Source organism: Rhinolophus hipposideros (assembly GCF_964194185.1).
Source record: "Rhinolophus hipposideros genome assembly, chromosome: 4".
Lineage (NCBI taxonomy): Eukaryota > Metazoa > Chordata > Mammalia > Chiroptera > Rhinolophidae > Rhinolophus > Rhinolophus hipposideros.
Window position 1 is genome coordinate 21,260,751 of NC_138050.1, and position 27,139 is coordinate 21,287,889.

General features: G+C 37.5%; 1 protein-coding gene across 1 annotated transcript in view; it reads right to left on the reverse strand.

The window, feature by feature from the left end:
* The window catches only part of NEK5 (NIMA related kinase 5), a 72,358-nt gene that overhangs the window by 24,943 nt on the left and 20,276 nt on the right, over window positions 1-27,139 (reverse strand). Inside the window, 12 exon segments of the mRNA XM_081045390.1 lie at window positions 1,213-1,339; window positions 3,186-3,254; window positions 3,497-3,577; window positions 5,704-5,796; window positions 7,344-7,430; window positions 8,837-8,953; window positions 9,790-9,856; window positions 13,184-13,368; window positions 15,510-15,640; window positions 18,008-18,089; window positions 18,167-18,367; window positions 27,067-27,121. Coding sequence (XP_080901516.1) covers window positions 1,213-1,339; window positions 3,186-3,254; window positions 3,497-3,577; window positions 5,704-5,796; window positions 7,344-7,430; window positions 8,837-8,953; window positions 9,790-9,856; window positions 13,184-13,368; window positions 15,510-15,640; window positions 18,008-18,089; window positions 18,167-18,367; window positions 27,067-27,121 — 1,295 coding nt within the window.

Below are 27,139 nucleotides of genomic sequence, written 5' to 3' on the forward strand. Positions count from 1 at the left end.
TGGCTCATGACACCTAGTGATTTTGAGGTCTCATTCAGCTTTGAGATTCCCTACCACTTAGTGAGTCTGTGGTACAAGGAAGATTATCGATAAGACGCCCACAGAATTGACTAAAGATTTTTTCCAGATGGAAATGAGGCAAAGTGTATTATTCTAGGAAGCAGAAGCTGAGCCAAGCCAAGCTGTGTAGATACTCACACAGCTATGGATAGATCCCATCACTTGAGGAAGGAAAGAGGGGGTGCTGGGGTAAGAAAAGTGGGTCACGGCAGGATCAGGCCACTTAGGGTCAAACGTGATACTATCTGGAATGGGCTGTATCCTATAAGCATTATCAAAACAAACAAAAAAACCGAGGGGGGTAATAATATGATACGATTTAACTCTAGCAATCATTTAGAGAATGAAAGGGAAAGACTAGAAAAAGGGATGACACAGAGGCAATTCAGTGAGGGGAAGGGAGAGGGAGAATAAGGGGATAGCATGTATTAAGAATCTAACCTATGCCAGGTACTTTCTATATACCAAATTCCACTTTAGTCTTCGCAGTAAGCCGATGTGGCAGGTACTATCATCCTTCAGTCCTAACAGGAAACTGAGATGCAGAGGATTTAAGGAACCAGTGAAAGGTCACACAATCAGAAAGTGGCAGTGCCAGCTGGGATTTAAACTCACACCTGTCTCCAAAGCCCATGCATTTTTCTACTACACACACTCCTGAGAGATGACAGAGCCCTAAACCAGGGGCAGAGGGGATGAAGGAGGAGAAAGACTTCAGAGACTTCTCAGAGTAGAAACCACCCTGAGCAGCAGGAACCGTAAGCCTGGGGACCTGCAATAAAGGATTGCTGGGAAGGAAGAACTCAGAAGTTTAATGCACACATGCTGCATCTGAATGCTAGTGGGATGTGTCCAGGGAGCTTTCCAGCAGATCATGAGAAAAATGGATGCATGTTGGAGCTGCTGGCTGGGAGAAATGGAAGCTAAGAGAGCAGGTGAAACTGCCCAAGGAGCCAGTGGATGGAGAGAGAGGAGGGCTGAGTCCCAGAGCTTGGACCCTGCAGGGGAGGGCAGAGGCAGAGGAGCGACGTCTCTGCGCCGCTCAGTGACAGCAAGGGGCGTCAGGGGACAGTGCAGTAGTGGGAGAGAGTTTGAGATGGATTGCTAATAAAACAGTTCCTTTCTCATCTACAGCTTTCAAGGTACACGTACCTGCTTCTGAGCAACAGAGTTTTTCAAATGCTTCATCTGTATAATCTTCACACTCCTTTACACATTTATTTTCTTTAAACTTCATGCCGTCCTCAAAGGTCAAAGTTTCATTTAGTATATCCGTGGCCTAAAGCAATTCCATGGTGTTTCATGAGAAACAAGCCATATTTTGAAAGTAAAGAAAAAAAGTTAAAACATTTTTTTTGTTTTCTCAGTAATAGCATTTACCAAGATACATGGCAAGTATTCAATATATGTATATTAAGCAAGTAAGTCAATGGAGTTTTACAAGTGGAATTATGTTGGAACAAGATAGAAACAAGAATGTTTTCACTTCTTTTCCTTATCAATAGTGATAAGCACTGATTATATGGCAACTTAATTTTATCCAACCTTCCTGTTTTCAGTATTATTCTATTAGGTTGATGCAAAAGTAATTGTGGTTGAAAAGGTTAAAAATAAATGCAAAAGCTGCTATTACTTTTGCACCAACCTACTACTGCAGTTCTTTCTACAGAATTCTCAAGGTTATCTCCTCCACGCCATGTTAAGTATCCAGCATTCCTAACTGGGTCCCTAAAACTGCTCCTAATACTTCATAATCAATACAAAAATGATCACTGTTTCAAACATATCAAATCAGAGAATAACAAAGGATGAATGCGCTGGTAGATAAAACTTTTTTGACTCTATTATTTTATTCCAGCAGGCCAACTTTAGCGCCTCACTTCACAGAAGCACTGTGGATGTATCACTCCTCAGGTTCCAACCCAGAAACTGTCCCCTCTCTGCACCCCTTGGATACAGATCTGAGACACTTACCTGAGACGTAAGCATAATGGTTACATAAATGGAGGTCATTGCTAACCATCACCACTCTAATGAAGTTTTATGTAGCAAAAGGCTAGTAAAAATCTGAAAGGATTTTTAGGGCAGAATACTCGGCATGATACTCTAACGATGAGTACATGTCATTATACATTTGTCCAAACTCATAGAATGCACAACACCAAAAGTGAACCCTAAGGTAAACTAGGGACTTTGGGTGATAATGACGTGTCAGTGTAGGTTCATCAATTGTAACAAATGTTCCACTCTGGTGACGGATGTTGACAGCAGGGAAGGCCGTGCATGTGTGGGCGCCGGGGAATATGGGAAATCTCTGTACCTTCTGCTCAATTTTGCCATGACTGCTCTAAAATATGAAGTGTATTAAAAATTAAAAAATGGTCCTATACCACACACACACACACACACACACACACACCCCTGAAAGAAATGATAACATTAAAAAGTTTTACGCTAATAAAGAACATTAAAGAAAGAAAATGAGTATCAGGTATGATATAGAACATGCATATACACATGTTTCACTTTTGGTAATTTAAAAGACAAATTTAGAGAAGATGAAATGGAAACGCAAATCAGTTAATTTTGATATTTGTTAGCAGGTCTGGTAAAAAATGAGATTAAGAAAGATGTTGAACTCAAGTAATAAAATGAGGTTTGACTTCACTGTAATTGTGCACTTATTGCTGCATCAATGAGAACCCAAATGCGTAACTGAGATTTACCCGAAGACCAGTACAAAGTTATCAATAACGAAGACCTAACATAAATGTGCATGGTTTCAAGGTACCTGCTCAATTGTTTAGGTAAGTATATTAGTTGTTGACTATGAATTATATCTGCTATTTTAATTTGGCGATGATAAAAAGTTAATATAAGGAAAATGGATCTTTCATAACAGAAAAATAAATTAAATTCGAATAATCCATTTAAGGGGATAACCTCAATTTTAAAAAGAATGGAAGGATAAAAAGGATTTAGAAGAGTCATTTGAATACTAGAGATCCTTTTCGGAAGATGTAAGAAAATTCTCCCTACCCGTTATGGAAAAACTTCATGAAAAATGCTACTAAGATACTCATTTTCTCACGCCTACGAATGGAAGTATATACTTAATGACATACCTCTTCCTCTTGGAGGGTATTTTCATCAGAAATACATTTGTCTAAATTAATTTCAAACTTTACCCCTCTCTAGAAGCAAGCAAGAAAAAAAAAATCTTAGTTTAAGCAATCCAATAAAAACTCTAAAATTGTAACTCCCTATTTGATGTTATAGATATTAAAACCAATAGTCTAACATCACAAAATAAAGCAAATTCCATAAAACAGTTGCGGGGAAAATCCTGTAGCAACCCAGATTGCAAGGTATGGACCACCTCCCCCCAAACCAGCCAGCTTTCTAATATGAAACCAAAAGACATAATGTGTGTTACCTTAGCTGTATATTTTTGTTCTGGAATTTTACTTTCCTTTATGTTCTGAAGTCTAATTTCTTTCAAGTCTCTTTCAATATCCTGAAAATTCAGAGGAAAATTAAAATATAGCATTTAATATTGATCAAACAATTATATTTTCACAATCCCTGAATTCACAGCATGGTATGCTTACATTGTTTGATTTCTTCATTGAATCCAATGACTGATTTGAGAATAGAAACATGCTTTTAATAATAATTCACAAAAACTTGGGGACAGTGTCTATTAACTCAAAATGTTAATATACTTAAAACTGGTACTTCCATAGGTATACAATTCTATAATGTGACAATGCCTATCACTCCAGTCCAGTCCACTACAATCTAATTTAATTCAAGAATGTAATTTTGACTATAGGATCCTTTCCTTAAGAGGTTTATGATTCTGATCAGGAAAACAAGAAAAGCGCACAGCTCATGACAGTACAAAGGAAGGAGAGGGCTCTAAAACGTGATAGGCAATTTCAAGGAGAAAGAAAAGAAGACTGTAAAATTCGATGACAAGAACTTCAAAAAAACAGTTGGTAGGGGAACTTTAAATGCTGAGCTTTCTCAGGGTTCGACCTTGGGCCCCTGCCCCTTTCTTCCTCAACATAAGGTGGGGTCTCAGTGATTCCTATGGATTTAAAAGCCATCTTTACACAATGACTCTTAATGTGTACCTTCAAATCTGATCTTTCCTCCCCTCTGAGTTTCAGACTCACATATTCAACTGCCTACTTAGCATCATCTTCATTTTAATGTTCACTCCAAAAATTCACACTGCGCAATTACTATGGCCAGACACTGTCCAAAGGGCTAGTGCCGTGAATGTGACGCGAACTTACATTGTACTGGAGTAAGATAGATAATAAACGAATTAACAAAATAGCAACATAATTTCAGAAAGTGTTAAATGCGATAAAGGAAATAAAATAGGGTAACAGCATAGAGTAAAGGATGAGAGTGATAGGGGAAAAGCCAATTTTGGCATTTGCTGGAAGCCCTGGAATGATCCCGGACCTCGGCACATGACGGTCTCAGGAAAGCATGTTCCATCAGGAGGAGCAGCAGGGCAGAGACCCTGCAACAGGTATGCAAGCTCGGATCTTCTCTAACAGACATTCCAAAGTGGCCCTCCACAAGCTCACTCCCCATTCTTCCCCATCTTAGGAAACGGTACTGATCCCTTTCAAGCCAGGGACGTGTGTGTGTGTGTGTGTGTGTGTGTGTGTGTGTGTGTTTAATGCTCTCTTCTCTCTTCCATCGTACATTAGGTCTCTATCATCTCTCCCTTAGAATCAATTACTCCCTTAGAATTCCTCATCTGCATTACCACAGCCTTTGTATATATGCTTCATATACAGCACGTGTCAGTTTGAATCAGTATTAGCTGTGAGCCCTGCAACCTTGGGAAGGGTCTTTTTTCTGACTGGAAATATTATGAACTCTGAAACGGGACTGTGACGTATATACCATACTTATGTTTTTTTGAAGTTGTTTAGCTGATTTGATTGTGTAGTCTGGTTGTCTCAACTGTACAAGAAGTATATTGCTTTATTTTCCTTAAAATACAACTATTTTAGACTCCTAACCCAATTCAACCTCACCAATTCAATCCCACCAATTCAACCTCAGTCCACTTTAGGTCTCTCTGGCATCATGGGAAGGTCCCGGGGTTTTGCACAAAGCAAAACATTCGGGGAGGCCTTTCAGCCTTTATTCAACACGTTTCCTCTCACCTGCTCTTACTCAAGCCCTTGAGGCAGATAAAGGTAAAAGACTTCCCAGAAGGAAAAAAAGAAAACAACTCTCGAGAGCCGTCTGATAATTCAGCTCACAGTTCCCCACTCCCCAAAAATGTAAGGTTGAAACAGAAGAGAAGTTAACCAGCCATCAGATTTCCTGACCAATGTGTCTAAGACCTTGACTCAAACACCATCCAGAAAGTCGAACTTTCATATGCTTACAAGAGCAGTTCTGAAACTTCACTACACACTAAATCACCCAGCCAGCTTCTGAAAAAAGGACGCCTGGGCCCCACCCCAGGCCATTTGGGGCAAAACCTAGGCATCTGAGTTCTTAAAAATTTTCCCACATGATTACCCTGCACCGTGAGGGGTAAGAACCACCAGCTTTGGGAAAAACTCACTGGGAAACACATAAATGTCTAACAATAACCATCACCTGCACAGGGACTTCTTCCTGAGGTGCCTCTTGGTAGATGGGCAGGTTCCTCTTCTTCACCAGATAGGTTTCATGACTTATTTTTAAGTCCTCCTTTAACACAAATTATACAGTCAGCAAGGTTGGTACTCAGCTGGTTGAGGGACAATCAATGGCAGTGGCTGGATAAAGCTCTCCGTATGGCTCCTTTTCCCTATGGCTGCTTGGTATTCCCCAATTCCCCAAGTGCTTCTTTCATGGTCTCTTTAGAAATGTCCACTCTCCATCTTTCCTGGACTCAGGTTTCCCATCACAGACCTACTGTAAAAATAAGGCTGGTGATGGTACAAGGCTCCCCACCACTAACCAAGCCTCTGCTCTGGAGAGAAGTACCTCCAACCCACCCCCTCTCGGCACTTCCTGTCCTCCGCCTGAACCCTTGCGTGGATCTTTCAGAATGCTTTCCTCCTTAGCTCTGCCTCTCTAAATTCTACTCCTTCTCAGACTCCACTTAGGCTCCACCTCTCTTCTTCCATGAAAACTTTCAGTCTGCTCATCCTTACTCCTGTGGACTTTCGGAGCGGTTTATTCAAAAATTGCTTCCTACATGTGTGTCCTATCTTTCCAACTACTTATAAGTGGAAGAGCATATGCTAGAAAGAGAACAGGTTTTAGAATCCGGTACTTATTTAGTCTGCCTTGTGTGGATGAGTTACTTAACTTTTCTGTATGGGGAGTAAATAAGAGTATGTGAAAGCTCTAGTTCAGAGCCTAATACGTACAACTGAATTGTACCACACGCTCATCTCATCTGTATTAATTCATCGATAGGCACTCAGAGGTGGGGGAGATGGGGAGAGAGAGAAAGATCAACTTCAGCAGCATGAATCTTTTACTCAATGAGTGTGAGCTCAAGTGCAGGTGAGATGGGAGCCCAGCTGCATCTTTTCTGGTCTCCATGCCCACAGGTCTCGCATAGGAGCACATATATAATTAGAATTAGGATGACATAGTCACTTTATATATCCCACTTTTATATATAATCCAGGGCACTGAGAGTGTTGCTAGTGTTTAAATATCCGTGTGTTTTTCATATAACATGGTCTGCAGACACAGACCGGCTGTTTCATCAGGAATTCTACAGAAAAAGCAGTGATCTGAGAGATGCAGAAATGACTTTCCAATGTGACACCTTAAAGGGATTCTCAAGAACGATCTCAACTGCACACAAATGTGTCTTGCATGGATTTTAGAATTTTCTCCCAGCATCTGAAACTATTCCAACAGTTGAATTCAGTAAATGCTGCCTCTTTTCCCTACCTCACGAGCATGACCTTACCTACTGCATCTAATCCAGTCCTGGTATAGTTTAGCTGCCCAGTCAATAGTTATTGACTGATGCATGAGAAAGACAATCAACAAGCATTTTTCATAACTGCCATTCCTAACTGAGAATCTCAGATATCCTCATCACCTGTGTAGCCTCAAATAAACGATAACAAAGCAAAGCTTCAATTAAATCTGACAGCTTTCCTATTAAAAAAAGAGTTCACAAGATAAAGTTTTCTTTTCTATGAGATTGTAACTTTTAATACCGGCTCAATTTAGTTAGCTCTAAATCAAGAGAACAAGGTTTCCTTTAGGAGAATGAATTTATTCACCTCCGGTTCACTCCCCATCTTCTTTCTAATTTCCTTCATATCATTGTGGTACTGTTGGCGTATTTCCTCCAACTGCTTCCAATATTTCTGCAAAGCAATCGCAATCCAAAATTTGTAAATGTTTGCAAACTACTGAACAAAATAATCTCGAGATAGCCGACGATTTTAAAATGTGTGATATATAATTAGAATTAGAAAACCTGTTGCTCCTAAAGACAATATTCCATCCGTCTTCCGTTTGGCTGTGGTACTTCACCCCCTGTGAGTGATATGGTGGCTTGGGGTGATCTCACTTTTATATATAATCCCAAATGCATGAATGACATACAATTCCTTTATATATCCCACTTTTATATATAACCCTGTTACGGATAGAATTTTTGTCCCCCCAGGAAAGATATGTTGGAGTCCTAACGCCTGGTAGTTCAGAAGGTGCCCTTATTTAGAGAGAGTCATTGCAGATATAATTAGCTGGGCTAAAATGTGGTCACACTGGACTACAGTAGGCCCCTAATCCAGTATGACTCATGTCTTTTAAGAAGACAGCCGTGTGAAGACAGACACACAGAGGGAGAATGCCACATGTTGACAGCCAAGAATAGAGATATCTAGCTGTAAGCCCAGAATTGCCAAAGATAGCTAACAAACCACCAGAAGCTAGAAAGAGGCAAAGAAAGGTTCCCCTCCAGCTTTCTGAGGGAGCGTGGCCCTGTATGGGGACAAAGCCAGAAGTACAGTTTCCAGGCTCTCGGCCTCTTGTGGAGAGGTGCTGGCTCATGTAGTAAATGGCCATCAACTGTGATTGGATGGCCATCAGCTGTGGCTAGTTGGCCGTCAGCTGTAACCAGTGAGCCACTGACCACTAATATAACTGCCGTGACTAAGCTGGCAGCATATGGGGGCTAGCGAGAAGATGGTGACTGAGCTAGTAAATGGTAGAGAGTGGATTACAGATCGTGTGGCTCCTACTTCCTGTGTCTCCAACCCAGCTGCCAGCGAAACTATAATGGTATGACTCCCCTATCTATGGCTCCATGGGTGTTCCTTTTTGGCCTCACCATGTCCTGTGTTCTTATGTGGGGAGCAGGACCAGAGACCCCGCATGACACCCTGCATGACACCCTGCTGACACCTTGATTTTCAACTTCGGTAAGACAATAAATTTCTGTTGCTTTAAACCACCCAGTTTGTTGTAGTTTAAGGAAGCGAATACAAATTTCAAAACTGTTAATGATGGCAGTTACGTTCTCAATCCAAGGTCAAAAGCCTTATGAACTTAGCTCTGCTGCATTCTCAGAGAAGGTGAAACATATATCTCTGTATCCCCTAAAACCTCCAGTATGCTGCTTCACAGGAGTGTGCAAAACAAGTGTTTGTGCAACAGGCTCTCTCAGGCATGTACTGTAGACAGTAAAAGTACACCCTATTACAATACAAAAGACAATGATATAAGTTAAGTACAGGGGTGGCCCTGGAATTAGACTGTTTTTAACCTGTTCCTTCATTTTGTTTCTCTTGAACAGCCGCTCCTGGAGTCTAGGCTCTTCTCCGTTACTTCTTAGTTCTTGTCTTCTGTTGTGATTTGGCTCAGCAGAAGACGGACGAAGACCCTATTACATAAATGAAGTAATTTGTAAAACATATTTGCATTTTGGAAACATATTCTGATTTGTCCTTGACCTTTTTCTTTAAACAAGAATTACATCACCAATCAAACTCAGTATTTAGGAGCCTCTGGTAGTGAGCAGTAGAATTTTCTTAAGCATGAAATACTTAAAAATTACGGAAAATTAATAAAACCATTGGTGTTGTTTATCTAAAACAATACTTTATGCTACCATATGAAACACCTAGATTCGTTTTCTGAACTGGCAAATTATAACTGTTAAATTAAAATTCAGTAAAAGTTTAGCAACCCCTGAAACATGAGATTAGATTAGAGAAATAGAACTGGAGCTATTTAGCAATTCAAAATAAGAGCAATACAAATAGGATATGCATATCCAGTCTCCCTCAGCCCCTAAATTTTGACACTATACTTAATGGTAAAGGTTAACTTTTATTTCAAATAAAATACAGTATTCACTTTTTTAAAATGTGTAGAATTCTAATAAAATAGAATAAAAGAATTGTAGCAGTGAAGGGGACCTTGAAGCTCATCGACTCCAAAACTATCATTTATAGAAAAGGAAACGGAGTCTCAGAGAGGTTGCATGACCTGCCTAAGATCACACAGCAAGTGTTAGAGCCAGCAAAGACAGAAGCCAGTCTTCCCAGACCCTGATTCGAGTCTATTCCAATTACTCTTCTTTAAGCTATTAAAAAACTAAGGTGGAGGGGAGACTTGATCTTCTATGTGGAATGAACTTGGACTTATGGATCCATGAATATTTGTGAACAGAGACACGATTAGGAAATTCCCAATTGCTTCTCATATTTTACTCACCAATTGCTTTTCCACTTTCAACTTATATTGTTGCGCTTCAAATTTCCTCTGAAGGTATTCAGCAGGCCTTAGGAAATGAAAATGTTCAGCTTGAGTAGAAATTTTAACCAGTCTTAGACATCGATTTCACCAGTATATTTTCAGGTTAGTAATAAGATTCACAATTCACCTGTGACTTGAAGTTCTGAGTTCAAGAAGTAGTTCAAAGTTTCAGAATGTGTACATTGGGAAAGAAGATCTTTGGAATCAAGAAGGAAGGGAGATAAAGAGAATTGTGATAATTGGGGATACAGGAGAAAATAAAACAGAAAAATACTCTGATCCAGTGATTTTTGTTTTTCCTTCAGGGCTGGGTCAGTCCTGTCAGAGGCCACAATACATTGGAGGGAAAAAACAAACCCATATTAGGATCTTCTCATGCCCTGTGCGGGTATCTAATCCTCAGCCTTGGCAGCCTTGACTTGAGTGATGGTTGCTAATGTTTCCTGTCCTATACTCTGAGCTCAGCAAGAGCAGGATGGTGTCCCATTACTTCTACCCCTCATGCTGGCACATAAATGCTTCATGAATAAAAAAATGAGGCTTAAGCTGACTCACAATGTTTAAGGTATTTTTCCAGCACAATTCTGGTCAAACCATTTTCAGGTTTATACCTATGTTCTATATGTTTATCTTTTTTGCAGAATTTCCTGCTAAGAGTTCCTGTCATTACTAATTGTTAAATGAAAACTACCACATTTCAGATAATAGTATGACCTTCGAGCATATGACAAAGTTGTTTGGAAAGACAGAACTATCATTTCAGAAATAACTTCCTCAGGAACACCATGATGAGCAGTCCGCAGTTTATGAAGAGTCAAATTAATAAGTCAGTCGTTTAGAAATGTGATGGAACAGGCAGTTAAGGTCTCTGGGCCTTAGTTCCTCATACATAAAATGAGCACAATGCTATCTCATAGGGATTGATATGAAGATGAGACGAGATTAGGCATGTGCAGGTGCATGGCTAGTGTCTGACACAAATAGTGCTGGAATCAAATGGGGCTAACATGTAGCACTCACCTCTCAGAAACCTAAGTGGTGTGTATAACAATATCTCCATGAGAAAAACTATTCAGTCAGACAGGGGCTTTCCAAAATACATTATCTATCTCTGTTTGTCTCTGTCTCACACACACACACACACCCCAACTCTATACAGATTCCTCTTCCTCCAGACAAGTATATCAAGACTGGATTCCCATGTAATCTGAGCTCAGATAGAAAGGAAAGCTGGGGGTGTGGGCCTAGAAGAACAATGAGGAGGGGGTTACTGGTCAAGTCATCAGAAGGGCATCCTGGGATACAGTAGGATGAGGACTATGATGGGCAGCACACAGTAAAGAGGACTTTCCTACCATGTTATGTGAGAGTTTGGGGGATAAAATCATAAATAAGGAAAATAATTGATAGTTTGACAGCTCTCATATCTAGACAAAGAGTGGGAGACATTTTCCCAGTGACAGAAAAGGCAAGGGAGTTTTGTGGCTTCACCTATGTAAAATATATTATCACTCATTAGTAGAATCTTATATGAACATTATAATTTGAACTAGTGGAACACATACCCTGTTTCCTCAAAAATAAGACCTAGTCGGACCATCAGCTCTAATGCGTCATTTAGAGCAAAAATTAGTATAAGACCCTGTATTATACTTATATTACATAGACCCGATCTTATGTTATATAACACCCGATCTTATATTAATTTTTGCTCCAAAAGACACATTAGAGTTGATTGTCCAGCTAGGTCTTATTTTCGGGAAAACACGGTAACTTTGGATGATCATGGAAGTCATTAAAAATGTGTTATGAAAATGGATGAAAGTATAATGGCACCCAATATCTTTAAAAATAAAATGCCTATTGTTCCGACAGCTAATCTTTTCATTAGCTATCTGATGGGCTCACCGTCACATAGTCTCTTGTATTTTTCATTATTTATCCAAAATTTCAACAAAAAATAAGTCACCAAAAGTTAGCAAATTCCCAACCCTGAAAGAAAAAATGTGATGGCAAAAACACTGTTTAAAAATGACTCTCAGGCCGGCCCGGTGGCTCAGGCAGTTAGAGTTCCATGCTCCTAACTCCTAAGGCTGCCGGTTCAATTCCCACATGGGCCAGTGGGCTCTCCATCACAAGGTTGCCAGTTCAATTCCTCAAATCCCGCAAGGGATGGTGGGCTCCGCCCCCTGAAACTAAGATTGAACATGGCACCTTGAGCTGAGCTGCCTCTCGGATGGCTCAGTTGGTTGGAACGCGGGCTCTCAACCACAAGGTTGCGGTTCGACTCCAAGGGATGGTGGGCTGCGCCCCCTGCAACTAGCAACGGCAAGTGGACCTGGAGCTGAGCTGCGCCCTCCACAACTAAGACTGAAAAAACAACTTGAAGCTGAATGGCACCCTCCACAACTAACATTGAAAGGACAACAACTTGACTTGGAAAAAAAAAAATGATTCTCAGACTTAGGTCTTCAAGCCTATGGATGGATGTCAATTATTCTGAATGCAGGAACTCTGACATTGGTGTGAAATAGATAACAGAAAATATTGTAGATATGCAGAAATTTGTTATGGAGTAAATTTTTTGAAAGTCTGCCATAAAAGCAGTTTAAGTATTTTATTTTCTTTCTAATACATCCATATTCTGAAAATTCCCAAGAATATAAATGTTGAATGAAACATATTTCACTTTCTAATGCCTCAAATGATAATTTGATTATAATTTAATTATTATTGATGAATATGAATAACCTCTTGGAGAAAATGATAAATATACAACTACTTTCATGAGAAATTTACTTGAAGGAAGGAAAAAAACATTAAAAATTCAAGAGTATGAATCTGTGCCCATAGTTAAACGACTGCATGAGTAAGAAGATAAACTACATCAGATTTGAGATGAAAAAGGGTCAAGGGATTACTGAGGTATAACTTCATAAGTTATATAAATGGGTCAAGGGAACTATGAATTAAGTACCATGTTCCCCCGAAAATAAGACCTAGCCTGACCATCAGCTCTAATGCGTCTTTTAGAGCAAAAATTAATATAAGACCCAGTCTTGTTTTACTATAATATAAGACCCGGTATAATATAATATAATATAATATAATATAATATAATATAATATAATATAATATAATACCGAGTCTTATATTAACTTTTGCTCCAAAAGACGCATTAGAGCTGATGGCTAGGCTAGGTCTTATTTTTGGGGAAACACGGCATATAAAATGAAGAGTTTGGAAGTTCTTAGATTATTTTAGGAGAATTTGGAAGGATTGCAGAGTAAAGAATATTGATATATCAAGATGTTTTCAGAGGAACAAAGTTTCAGTTAGACTGTCACGTTACCATTGACCTGGTGATGGGCTGTGACTTTCTTCCTGACTATAATTCTCCTCAATTCCAGTATCTTTTTGAGGGAAACAATGGTAACTTGGTCCGTGGGCTCTCTTCCTCAACATGTCAAGTTGAGCATAGTAATAGTCATAATGGCCACACACTGCAGCAGGTTTGGGCCTTTCTACCATTTTTATCTGAGGGATTAAAAAGAAGACAGAAGATTTTTTAAAATACATAATACAAATCTATAATGATTGACAGTTTGATAGTGACTGTAGCTAAGACGAGGCACTAAAGGTATATTTTTGTTGTTTTTGCTCTTGTTTTTAGATTAAATTTGTTTTTAGATTAAAATAATCTTAGAATCCCCAAATCCTAGAATTGAAAAAGATTTTAGAAGTCTGTAATATGGTAGTTTATAATTTTGCTAGGGTGTGGTATGAATTATGCATACTTCATGGCTAGTACATCAAAAATACTTAGCTAGGGAGTACACCTAGCCCATCCAAGATCTGAAACTAAACTCAGTATTATCATTTTCTGTTTTCTATAAACTTATTTACACCTTTCTGTACTTCATGGAAGAATAAATGTTATTGTGCAACTCACAAATTTGGGGATTTGCAACATTTTAAGTTCTAATAAATTGACTAAATACAAAATGTCATGAGTTGAAGAAAACAAAATTATGAGTTATTCAGTCATTCTTCCCCAGTAAACACAAGGAAAGTCAGGTAATAGCTGTAACAGACACATTGCCATCCCAAATTAGACCTCACCACCCTTCCCAACCAGAACAGAATGGGAGGAGGAGAACCAGAGACAAATGTTTATCTTAGAGTTGAGTAGACACCAATGAGGTAGAAGATAAGAATCAGACCAAATTAACATATGAAAACCAGTCAAGATCTTGTTGCTAAATAGCAACTTAGGGTCAATTTAACATTAATCAGAACAACTCTGCCTACTCAACAGCTGGTAACAAAAGAGAAAAAGAAGGTCAAACTATTGGGAAGACCTAGAGCTGGCAGTTGGAAACCAACAAATTTCCTCACTGTAAAAAGTAACATACTTTTTCTTTTTAATGCTAATAAGGTTTTTTCATATATTTTTAATATTTCATATATATTTATTTTATATTTATATGTATAAATATGTATTAGATTAAACCATACAGAGTTATAGATATTTGACTATCTTCAACTTATAAAAAGGCATTCTCATATTTCTATTTAAATATTAAACATATAAAATTTGATTTATTAATCTAAACATAAATTACATATGTATTTATTTTTTAAATATTTAAAGTATGAAGTAGTTTTCTTAGTTTTATAATTTTACCTATATTCAACCCAAGAGAAGGTTGGAAAATGGTTGGAAATAAAGAAAAATGTTGGAAGGAAATAAACAGCTTCTTTAGGATTTTCTCTAAAATCCCAAATGGTAACAGACTCAGAGATGGTTCCTGTGGAGACGCATTTATTTCATTGTATTAGCAGAAGCTTGCAAAGGATTAGAAAAATGCCAATTTGTTCTCCTAACTTAATCCACACTCAGATCTTTTAGATATTTTTTCTCTCCTACAGGCCTGCTACAGAATATTCTAAATCACAACATACTTTTAAAATTTCTTTCATAAAGTTAAACCACCTTCTAGCAAATGAAGAGTGGTAATTTAATAGTTAAAAAAAAACTATAAACCCAAAAAAAACCCCACTATACATTAACACGTTATCTAAAATGTCTATATAGCAAGTAAACACTTAGTAAATGTACTTCTAAATGGTCCTCTAATTATACCATGAGCCTTCTTTAAAAATACAATTCTTCAATTTTTTATTATTTATTTACCAGAAGTATTTCATTAGCATGAACTGAAAGATTAAACACTCTGCTGAAGTGGCTTCAAATGACTAAGCATAAAGAATCTCTAGGAAAAGATCAATGATTATATAATTTTTAAAAATACTTCAATTGTATATAACATGTCAGAATTAAGAGTATGAAATGCATGTTTTCTGCCACTATGCTACTCATTTGTCTTATATAGGAAAACTCTATTTATTTAAAGAAATTAAAAGTATTTTAGTTATAAAAAGGAAACTATAACTAATGTATACAATACTTGTAAGACAATATAGCATTGTTTTAAAAAAAACAACTAGAAGTTGTCAAGTGAATTACCAGTCTAATGCTCATTACAGAAATACATTATTATAAGTTCAAAACTAGTGGATTCCAAAGTAATGACCTTGTATCTTTTGAATATGTGCAAGTAACCTTATAGAATATACTATCTGCTAAAAAAACAGAATGGTTTAGTACGACTTACAGATGGCTTCTGGGCTCCAAGTGGTGGTCTCCATTCATTTCTATACACTATATCCTTCCTTTTAATTGGCACTGATATCCTTGATCTTGGGACGCACTTTCCCTGGAATCGCACTTTCTGTATTTCAGAATCTTATTTCACCAAAATAAAATAAGTTCAATTTTTAAAAATTTCCACATCTTTAATACTGATGCTAGTGAAGGTATAAACATAAAGGATATTTCATAGCACAATAAGTTTACTTTACCCAGAGACATTTATTCCCAGTGACAGAAGTACTGATGGAAAATTATTATGCCTTTTCTTTGAATGGAGAAAACTATTTTTTCCAGGATTCCTTTAGATATAATACCACTTTAAAAAAAATTAAGAATTAATGTTAACATTTACAGAAACAATATGCAAAAGATAATGGCACAAGTAATTAAAAGTAGTCATCAGAGCTCGGATTATCAGGCCACACCATTCATATCACATTGTTGTTTGTAATGTCTGTGGTGCGATCGAAAACACAGTGAATGCTGATGCTGAGTGCCATCCAACAGAAAGGCAGGATTCTTCAATATGGGAACAGCTCATCCAACCTTAGTAACAGTGTATGACAAGTTTCAACTTGTTTAGTGCAGTCAGTCGGATATGAGCTACGGTTGAGAGACAGTGGGTTTTAAAGTGTGCCATAGCTCTTTATGTGCCAGCTCTCTCGCTGGCACTTGAGCTCTCTTGCCCTCGCTCTCTTTCCCTTCCTCTTTCTCTCTCCCCTTCTCCCCTACATCATCTAGGCCTGTTCTCTTCCCTGAGCACATATCACTAACACCAGAGGCTTAGGTTCTCTCTCCAACCTTGCTAGGCCTGTTCTCTTCCCTGAGAATGTATCGCTAATAAACACTGCTTCCATATTAATCAGCTTGGTGACCTTTGTTTCTTCACTGCATCAAGAAGAATCCAGACTCCCCTAACATTTGGACAAGAGTCTACCACTTTCCCAGAATGTCAGCATTCTGAATAAACCTTCTTTTCTTTCCACCAAAAAAATAATAATAATGGTAGTGTGCCATAAATCATGGATCGTGAACAATGCATTAACATGAAATTTTGTGTCACACATCACTTCTGGTATGGCAATTTCTGTCAAATAAAAACATTACGGTGTGACCTCATCCACCTTATTCACTAGATCTGGCACTGTGCGACTTCTGGCTCTTCCCCAAAGGCAAAATGATTATGAAAGGTAAACGTTTTGAATCGATTCAGGACATTGAGCCAGCTATGACAGCGCAACTTATGACACTCACAAAGGAGGACTTCCAGAACTGCTTCACAAAGTGGCAAGAATGATGGCATAAGTGTGTTCAAAGTGAGGGGGAGTATTTTGAGGGGGATTAATGGCAATGTGTCTTTTACTGTAATAATTTTTTTTATTTAAACATTCACCATAGTTTTTAATGACACCTCATCATTTAGTAAGTCTTTTAAAATGTTTGTTGCCATCAAAATTTGTTCTTGTTTTCCTGTCTTTCCTGTATTAGAAATGTTTACAATGCACTTTCTCTCATTCTTTACTTATTTACTTTCTAACATTCTAAACCTAAACCAACACATAACAGTGTCAAACCAAATTGAACATGGCAATGGGGCTCATTCATTCATTTTCCCTCTATAACTTTCCTCAATTTTAGTTTCTCTACCACAGTGGTTATTATTTCCCTATCACTGATTCCTTGGGGACATTTGCTACTCCTCCTTATCCTTTAAGTTCAGACATTTGGTTTTGGCTCAACCCTGCTCCTCTTAATTTCACAACATGACTGAATTAGTAATTTTCTTTAATGTCTCTCTCTCTCTCTCTCTCTCTCTCTCTCTCTCTCTCTCTCTCTCTCTCTTTCACACACACACACACACACACAGCACTTCATCACTTCATCAGCTGATTCCTGACATTAAAATTTTCTCTACTTATCATTATCATAAAGTATCACATGCTTTCTTTGGGAGGTCACATAATAACAGTTCTCCTACTGTTACTGATTAGGTCCAAAATCCTAACTTAAGCTCCAATGGGCCTTTCTGAGAGAATTCTTAATCACCAGTCTATCCTTTTTATTTAAAAAACAAAACAAAAAAGCTTCATCTCGTCATCCCATGTCTGTATGTGAACCTTCTCTTACTCTTGATCCCTTCCCTACACAAAAGTTTGAATTCTACATCTTCAAACATCTCTTCTTTAGCAAATGTACTGCTTCATGAAGTTTTCCTGACTAATAAGCAGAGAGAAGATGCTTCCTCCAGGTCGTACATGAACTAGCTATATAGGCACACCCAGCAGTCACCACTGGACAAGATGTTTTTCCTCTTGCTTATATTGCTCATATTTTTTAAATGTCCATGTTCAATATATTTGGTGACATTTCCCTGCTAATGTTGTCAGCTATATATTATGACTCACCATGTGAGACACAGGTAATAAATGCTTTTTGATTGCATAATTAAATCATTCGTACCTTGGGCCACCTTCCCAGCAGGTTGAGAAACTGATGATCTTGCTCTACATACGAGGTTGTGATTAAATTCTTCCTGAATGACCTAAAATTGAACATGAGTCAAGGACCTGCTAACCAAAATCTCTGTCAAAATCCAGGCAGAATAACCTCAAAACTCACCTCAGGAGTCAAGTACTTGGCAATAAGATTCTCTAAAAAGGGCCTTTTCAAAATAGAATTAATAGATGGCCGATCTCGGGGAGATACTTGAAAGAGCTGAGATATCAAAGACTGTAGATCATGGGAAAACCTTGGAGATACTGGGACAAAATGTGCTTGACAAATCTTCAGAACCAGCTGGTGTAGGTTGTTACTCTCAAACTGAAGGATAAGGAATAGTAATACTAAATTAGAGAAAAATCCAACACTAGTATTTAAAGTAGTATCATGAAACAAAACAATTTTTTAAAGCTTCAGTTAGAAGCACCATGGTCCACCCTAAATTATTTTCATCAACTAGTATTTCATGAGCAGGTATTGCAGGCAATTACTCAACAAGATGGCATGTTATTTAAGACAAGGTGTATTTAGTTTTAATTTTTTCTTATTATCAATATTTACTCATTATACAAAACTGGAAGGTACAGGAAGTTATAAATAGTTGGGGAAAATACGTATAATTTCAACACCCAGAGGTATATTACCTCCTAATCTTTTTAATAAATAATGTGTATTTTATAGAATTGAGGTCATAATGATATGAAATGTTACATCTTGCTTTTTAAATTAACATAGCATAAACATTTAAAAAAAAAACTCTTCATAAACCAGGAAGTCTTCCATAGTATGAAATCCTCAGTTATTTACACATACAGTGACACATTACATAATGTTTCAGCCAACCACAGACTGCATACATGATGATGGGCCAATAAGATTGCAATGGATTAGGTGAGAAACATTGCAGTGTGAAGGGTCCCTCTTGATCTCTCCCCTTGAAGTTACAACAAGTTGAACAGCTATAATTCAACAAAGGATTCCCTGTGCAACACACACACTCGTCTGAAAGATCTGCACATAGAAACATCTGAAGTTGCATGACTAGGGATGAACAGGGGAAGAGAGAAGAGACAAGAGCAGAGGTGGGTGCCACAGACGCTGACTGGAGCTCACTTTGGTCCTGGGAGAAAGGAGGATTCAGCCTGCAGTTGCACTCTCTGTGGCCCTGAGCATTCCTGCCTGAGTGATCAGCATATAATAAGGCTGAACCTAGCAATCAGGGCAAAGACCAAACACAGAAGTGCAATACTTGTGGTGTAGCAGCCCTTCCTGCCAGGCAGAAAACAAAGCCTGGCGGCCTCCCCTTAACCTCCCAGAGCTCACCTGCCCACGCTTTCCCAGAGCTAGCATGAAGCCCCAGAAATAACTACAGCGGTGAGTGTCAGGTTAAAGAGCAGAATACCTACAGCCCTGAAAATGGAGAGACAGTTCCTGAGCAGCAGACACACACCGCGGCTAATTCTAGTGTCAAAGGTGGAGATACAGAGGCCAGGCAGCTGAAGTCTGGCGGTTGCCATTACAGGGAGTTGAATAAAAGCGCAAACAAACCAGCAGCTCTCCGAGGCCACCCAACCCTGACTTTTCCTGGCTGATCCCAGTAGGGGCACCTAGGACAGCTCAGGCAGTGCAGCACTGGGATTTCAGGGGCTCAGAACCCCATCACCTATCATATTCTCCCATGGAGGTAGTGCCCTGAGACTTAGGCGACATAGTCACAAAGGAGACAACCATCTCCCCAGGGAATATAAGGCATCTTTCACTACAAGAAGTCGGAACAGTGCAAGAGAAAATAAAATGCTCCATCACCGCCTACTGAAAAACAAAAGAAAGACTTCTTATCAACCTGCTCCAGAGCTCATTCCAATAGATGCCAAGGCAGAGAAATGATCCACAAAGGCAATGAACAACCAAGGTAATAAGGCAGCTCAGAAAAAAAATTAAAAATCTCCAGAAAATAAACTTAAACATGGAAATATGTGACTTAAATGACAGAGAATTCAAGATTTCAGTTCTGAAAAAAAAAATGCAACAAGACTCAAGAAAACTCAAATAGGCAATTTAATGAATTCAGAAATAAAATCAACGAACAAAATGAATATTTTACCAAAGAGATTTAAATTTTTAAAAAGAACCAAACAGAAATTCTGGAACTCAAGAACTCAATAAAAGATGAAGCGAACTTAGGAAATAGAGCAGACCAGATGGAGGAAAGAATTAGTGATATCAAAAATAGACATCTGGAAATGATGCAGATGGAAGAAGAGACTCAAGAGTTAAAAAAATAAAAGAATTCTACAAGAACTATCTGACTTCATCAGAAAACGCAATATAATAATAATGGGTAAACCAGAAGGATAAAAGAGCACAGAAGAGAACAGAGAGCCTATTCAAACATGTAGTCAACAAGAACCTCCAAAACCTATGGAAAGAACTGGACTTTCAAATCCAAAAAGCAAACAGAACACCTAATTATCTCAATCAAAAAGGTCTTCTCTTAGGCACATTATACTAAAACTGTCAAAAATTAATGACAAAGAAAGAATTCTCAAGGCAGCCCAGGAAAAAAAGACAGTAACCTATAAAGGAAAGCTCAGTAGATTATCATCAGATTTTTCATCAGAAACTCTAAAAGCTAGGAGGGAGTGGAATCAAATATTTAAACTATTAAAAGAGAAAAATTACCAGCCAAGAATAATGTATCCAGCAAAGTTATCCTTTAGATATAAAAGAGTAATAAAGATGTTTCCAGACATATAGAAGCCGAGGTAATTTTCCACCACAAGGCCTGCACTACAGAAAATAATGAAGGGGATTATTCTACCTGAAACAAAAAGACAAAAGGATATCAAACTATGAATCAGATGACTCACAAATAGACAGAAGCAGGAAGTGGCAACCCCTCTGTAGAATAGGGTATCATATACTTAAATATAACATAAAAGTTAAAGGGGTTAAAATCATAAAAAAGAAAAAGAGAAGAAGAAGACAAACGCTACTGAAACTAAGAAATGAAGATGATTTGTGACATAAATAAAGATAATTTATGAAAACAAAACATAAAAGGGGAGGGGGGTGAAGGTCTGAATTTGCAAAAGGGAATGGAGATAAGATGCATGCAGAAGAAAAGGGATTACTGTATATATGAAACTTTCTTTTACATAAACTTTTTTTTATTAGTTTCAGGTGTAATAGTTAAACATTTACTCCCCCCAAAAAGTAATAAGCCCCTCCCCCAATCTACTACCCATCTGACATTGTATATAGCTGTTACAATTCCATTGATTCTATTCCCTATGCTGTACTCCACATCCTATGACATATGTATGTATATATATACATATATACATATGTGTATATATATATATATATATATATATATATAAAATTACAGTTGACATTCAATATTATTCAGCTTCAGCTTCAGGCATACAGTGCAGTGATCAGGCATTTACACCATCTCTAATAAGACAAGTGTCCATCTGATACACTATATAATCTTTACAATATTATTGATTATACTCCCCAAACTGTCTTTGTATCCCCGTGGCAATATGGTGGCTACCAATTTGTGCTTTCTAATCCCCTCACCTGCTCCCTCCTCCCCACCCCCCTACCATCTAGCAACCATCAGTTTTTTTCTCTATATCTCTGAGACTATTTCTGTTTAGTTTGCTCATGTATTCTGTCCTTTAGATTCCACATATAAGTGAGATCATATGGTTAATGGTAACCACTCAAAAAAAAAAATCTGGAACTGAGATACATAACATAAAAAAAGAGGAAAACAACCACAGAATACGACCAAACTAAAATAACAGACAGAAATACAAATGCAAAGAAAAAAATGGAGAAACTGAGCTACCAGAAAATAAAAGGTAAAATAGCTATAGGAAACCCTCATATTTTAATAATCATCCTAAATGTAAATGGACGGAACTCACCAATAAAAAGGCAGAGTAGCAGATTGGATCAAGAAAACAAACCTCAACCATATGCTACCTTCAAGAGACACATCTCAGTTGCAAGGACAAATGTAAACTCAAAGTCTATATTTTGAAAGGGTAGAAAACGATATTCCAAGCAAATGGCATCCAGAGAAAACCAGCTGTATACTGTGTTTCCCCAAATATAAGACCTAGCCGGACCATCAGCTCAAATGCATCTTTTGGAGCAAAAAATTAACATAAGGATCTAATCGAGCTGATGGTCCGGCTAGGTCTTATTTTCGGGGAAACACGATATCTGATGTAATAGACTTCAAAATAAAAAAGGTAACAAAACACAATGATGGACATTTCATAATGATAAAGGGAACAATACATCAAGAAGACATAACACTTATCAATATAAACGCTCCCAATCAGGGAGCACCAAACTATATAAAGCAACTACTAACAGAACTAAAGGGAGAAACTGACGAAAACACAATTATACTAGCAGGGGACCTAAAAACCCTATTGACAGCTATGGATAGATCACCCAAACAGAAAATCAGTAAGGAAATATCAGCCTTCAATGAAACATTAAACCAAATGGACATAATCAACATTTACAGAGCCTTTCATCCCAGAACACCAGATTATATATTCTTCTCTAGTGTTCATGGAATATTCTCAAGGATAGACCATATATTGGGATACAGAACTACCCTCAATAAATTTAAGAATTGAAATCATACCAAACATATTCTCTGACCACAATGTTTAGAAATTGGAGATCAACTGCAAAGAGCAGGAAAAACTACAAATATGTGGAGATTAAACACCATGCTACTAAAGAACACCGGATCAAAGAAGAAATAAAAACAGAGATCAAAAGATACATAGATACAAGTGAGAATGAAAACACATTTCAAAATTTCGGGGACGCAGCCAACATGGTAATAAGAGGAAAATTTATATTATTACAGGCCTATCTGAAGAAATAAGAATCCCAAATAAACAACCTAACATTACATCCTAAAGAACTAGGAAAAGAAGAACAAACAAAGCCCAAAGTCAGCATAAGGAAGAACATAATAAAAATTAGAGCAGAATTAAATGAAATAGAGAACAGAAAGAAAATAGAAAAAAATTAATGCATTAAAAAGCTGGTTCTTTGAAGAGATTAATAAAATTGACAACCCCCTGGCTAGACTCACTATGGAAAAAAGAGAAAAGACACAAATAAACAAAATCAGAAATGAAAGAACTTACAACAGATACTACAGAAATACAAAGGATCATACAAGAATACTATGAAAGACTATATGCCACCAAATTCAATAACCTAGAAAAAATGGACAAGTTCTTAGAAATATATAACCTTCCTAGATTGAATCATGAAGAACTGAAAAATCTAAATAGACTGATCAACAGCAAGGAAATTGACACAATCATCTAAAACCTCCCCAAAAGCAAAAGTCCAGGACCAGATGGCTTCACTAGTAAATTCTACCAAACATTCAAATATAATTTAATACCTGTCCTTCTCAAACTCTTCCAAAAAATTGAAGAAGAGATAATGCTTCTTAACTCATTTTATGAGACCAACATTACCCTGATAACAAAATTTGGTAAAGATAACACAAGAAAACTACAGACCAATATCTCTGATGGATACAGATGCAAAAATCCCAAACAAAATACTAGCAAATCAAATACAACAATACATTAAAAAGATTATAAATCACGACCAAGTGGGGTTCATTCCAGGGGCTCAAGGATGGTTCAACATATGCAAATTGATCAATGTGATATACAAGATAAACAAAATAAAGGATAAAAATCATATGGTCGTATCAATAAATGCAAATAAAAGCACTTGACAAGATATACCATCCATTTATCATTGAAATGCTTAATAAAATAAGTGTAGAAGAAAAATATCTCAACATAATAAAGGCCATATATGACAAACCCTCAGCTAATATCATACATAATGATGAAAAACTAAAAGCTTTTCCTCTAAGATCAGGAACAAGACAAGGATGCCCCCTCTCACCATTATTATTCAACGTAGGATTGAAAGTCTTAGCCAGAGCAATCAGGCAAGAGAAAGAAATAAAAGGCATCCAAATTGGGAATGAAGAAGTCAAACTGCCACTTTTTGCAGATGACATGATTCTTTACATAGAATACCCTAAGACTCTGCCAAAAAACTATTAGAAACAATAAACAAATACAGTAAAGATGCAGGATACAAAGTCAGTGTACAAAAATCCATGTGTTCCGATATACTAACAATGAAATTTCAGAAAAAGAAATGAGAAAAAAAATTCCTTTTGCAATTGGACAAAAAGAATAAAATACCTAGGAATAAACTTAACAAAGGATGTGAAGGACCTATACACTGAAAACTAAAAGACATTATTAAAAGAATGAAGATATAAAGAAATGGAAAGACATTCCATGATCATGGATTGGAAGAATCAACATAGTTAAAATGGCCATATTACCCAAAGCATTTTACAGATTTAATGCAATCCCCATCAAAATCCCAATGGCATTTTTTAAAGGAACAGACCAAAAACATCATCAGATTTATCTGGAATCACAAAAGACTCCATATAGCCAAAGTAATCCTGAGAAAAAAGAACAAGTCACACTCCCTGACTTCAAGTTATACTACAAAGCGGCAATAATTAAAATAGCATGGTATTAGCAGAAAAGCAGACACACAGCCCAATGGAACAGATTTGAGAGCCCATAAATAAACCCTTGTATGCATGGGCAAATAATTTTCATCTAAGAAGCCAAAAACATACAATGGAGAAAAGAAAGTCTCTTCAATAAATGGTGCTGGGAAAATTGGAAAGCCACGTGCAAAAGAAAGACATTAGACTGCTATCTGTCACCATACACCAAAATTAACTCAAAATGGATCAAAGAACTAAAATACAAGACCTAAAACAATAAGTTACATAGAAGAAAACATAGGTGCTAAACTATGGACCTTGGTCTTAGAGAGGATTCTCTGAATTTGACCTCAAAGTCAAGGGAAATAACAGCAGAAATAAATGAATGGAACTATATCAAACTAAAAAGTTTCTGCACAGCAAAAGAAACCATCAACAAAACAAAGAGGCAACCAACCAAATTGGAGAAGATATTTGCAAACAACACCTCCAACAAGGGCTAATATACAAAACATATAAAGAACTCATACAACTCAACAACAAAAAAACAAACAATCCAATTAAAAAATGGGCAGATGACCTGAACAGACAATTCTCCCAACAACACATACAAATGGCCAACAGATACATGAAAAAATACTCAACCTCACTAGCTGCTAGGGAAATGCAAACCAAAACCACAATGAGGTAACACCTCACACCTGTTAGAATGGCTATTATCAATAAGAGGAGTAATAACATGTGTCGGAGGGGTTCTGGAGAAAAAGGAACCCTCATACACTGCTAGGGGAAATATACATTAGTACAGTCACTATAGAAAACAGTATGGAGGATCCTCAAAAAATTAAGAATAGAATTACCATACGACCAAGTAATCCCTCTTTTGTATCTACCAAAATTATCTAAAAACATTTTTCTGCAAAGATATATGTACCCGATTGTTCATTGCAGTATTATTCACTGTGGCCAAGACATGGAAACAACCAAAGTGTCCTTCGACAGATGACTGGATAAAGAAGAAGTGGTATACTATTCAACCATAAGAAAAGATGAAATACTGAAATCTGCAACAACATGGATGGATCCTGAGAATACAACGCTAAGTGAAATAATTCAGACAGAAAAAGGCAAGAACCATATGATTTTACTCATATATGGGATATAAAACTGAAAGCAACAAATGAACAGACAAACAAGCAAAAACTCATAGACACAGACAACAGTTTAGTGGTTACCAGAGGGTAAGAGAGGAAGAGGGAGGTAGACAAGGGTAAAAGGGGTCAAATATACAGTGACAAAATATTTGACTATGGGTGGTTAACACACAATGCAAATACATAGATGATGTATTATAGAACTGTACACTTGAAACCTATATAATTTTATTATCCAAGGTCACTCCAATACATTTAATAAAAAAGATTGTAAAGGATTATCAACAAAAAGTTTGTGACGTTGAAAGTAAAGGCTGGACCCAACTATGATGTTGAATTGACTGCTGGCTCTGGGTCGTTTACAGGCAAAGAGGCTCAGCATGTTTGCATAATGATGAAATCACTGAACAACACATTACTTAGAGTGCATCTCTGATGTTAGGCGATGCATGACTGTAAAAACAATGCACAGCAGCATGGTGCTGGTATTGCAGTAAAGATACAGGTTTTGGTAAGCACTAGCTGTGTGATGTTGGACAACAGTGATGATGATGATGATGACAATGTCAGCTGTGTAGAAGAGTTAACACAGAAGGCCTAACATGGCTATCCTTAGAAATGCCTGCTTACAGTATTGGCCCTTGGCTGATGCCTGGTAACTTCAGCGTCAGGAGAGTTCCCACAACTCCCTGAATGTTCAGAGTGGCTCCCTGTGCCTACACTGTGTACGTAAACGATATGTTTATGCTGAACACCTGCTGTCTTCCTGGGAGTCTGGAAGCTTCATGCATGCCAGTAGAGGGTGCCTACATAACCAGTCCCCAACAGAAACCTGGGCACTGGGTCTCTGACGAGCTTCCGTGGTAGACAGCACCTCACGTGTGTTATCACAACTTGTTGCTGGAGGAATTAGCGCATCCTGTGTCACTCTACTGGGAGAGGCTCTTGGAAACGTAGGCTTTATTTCCTACAGACTTCGGCCCCGTGAACCTTTTCCCTTTGCTGATTATTTATATTCAGACAAAGTTTTTTAATTGTTTTAATGGAAATAGGCTACGGGCATTTTTCACTTTATAATATAGCTCGGACATCATTCCACGTCAGCATACATAGATCTATCATTCTTAGGAGCTCGTCCACATAATTTTCAACAACCTAGTAAAATAAACATTAACCTTTTCCTCTCAGAAGTTAATTTCATTTATACAGTTTCCATAATTCAAGATTAATCTGACAATTAACATACTTACAGGATGTTTGAGTGTGCAGAGCTCATATAAGACACAGCCAAGAGACCAAATATCCCTGGAGAAGATAAGAGTT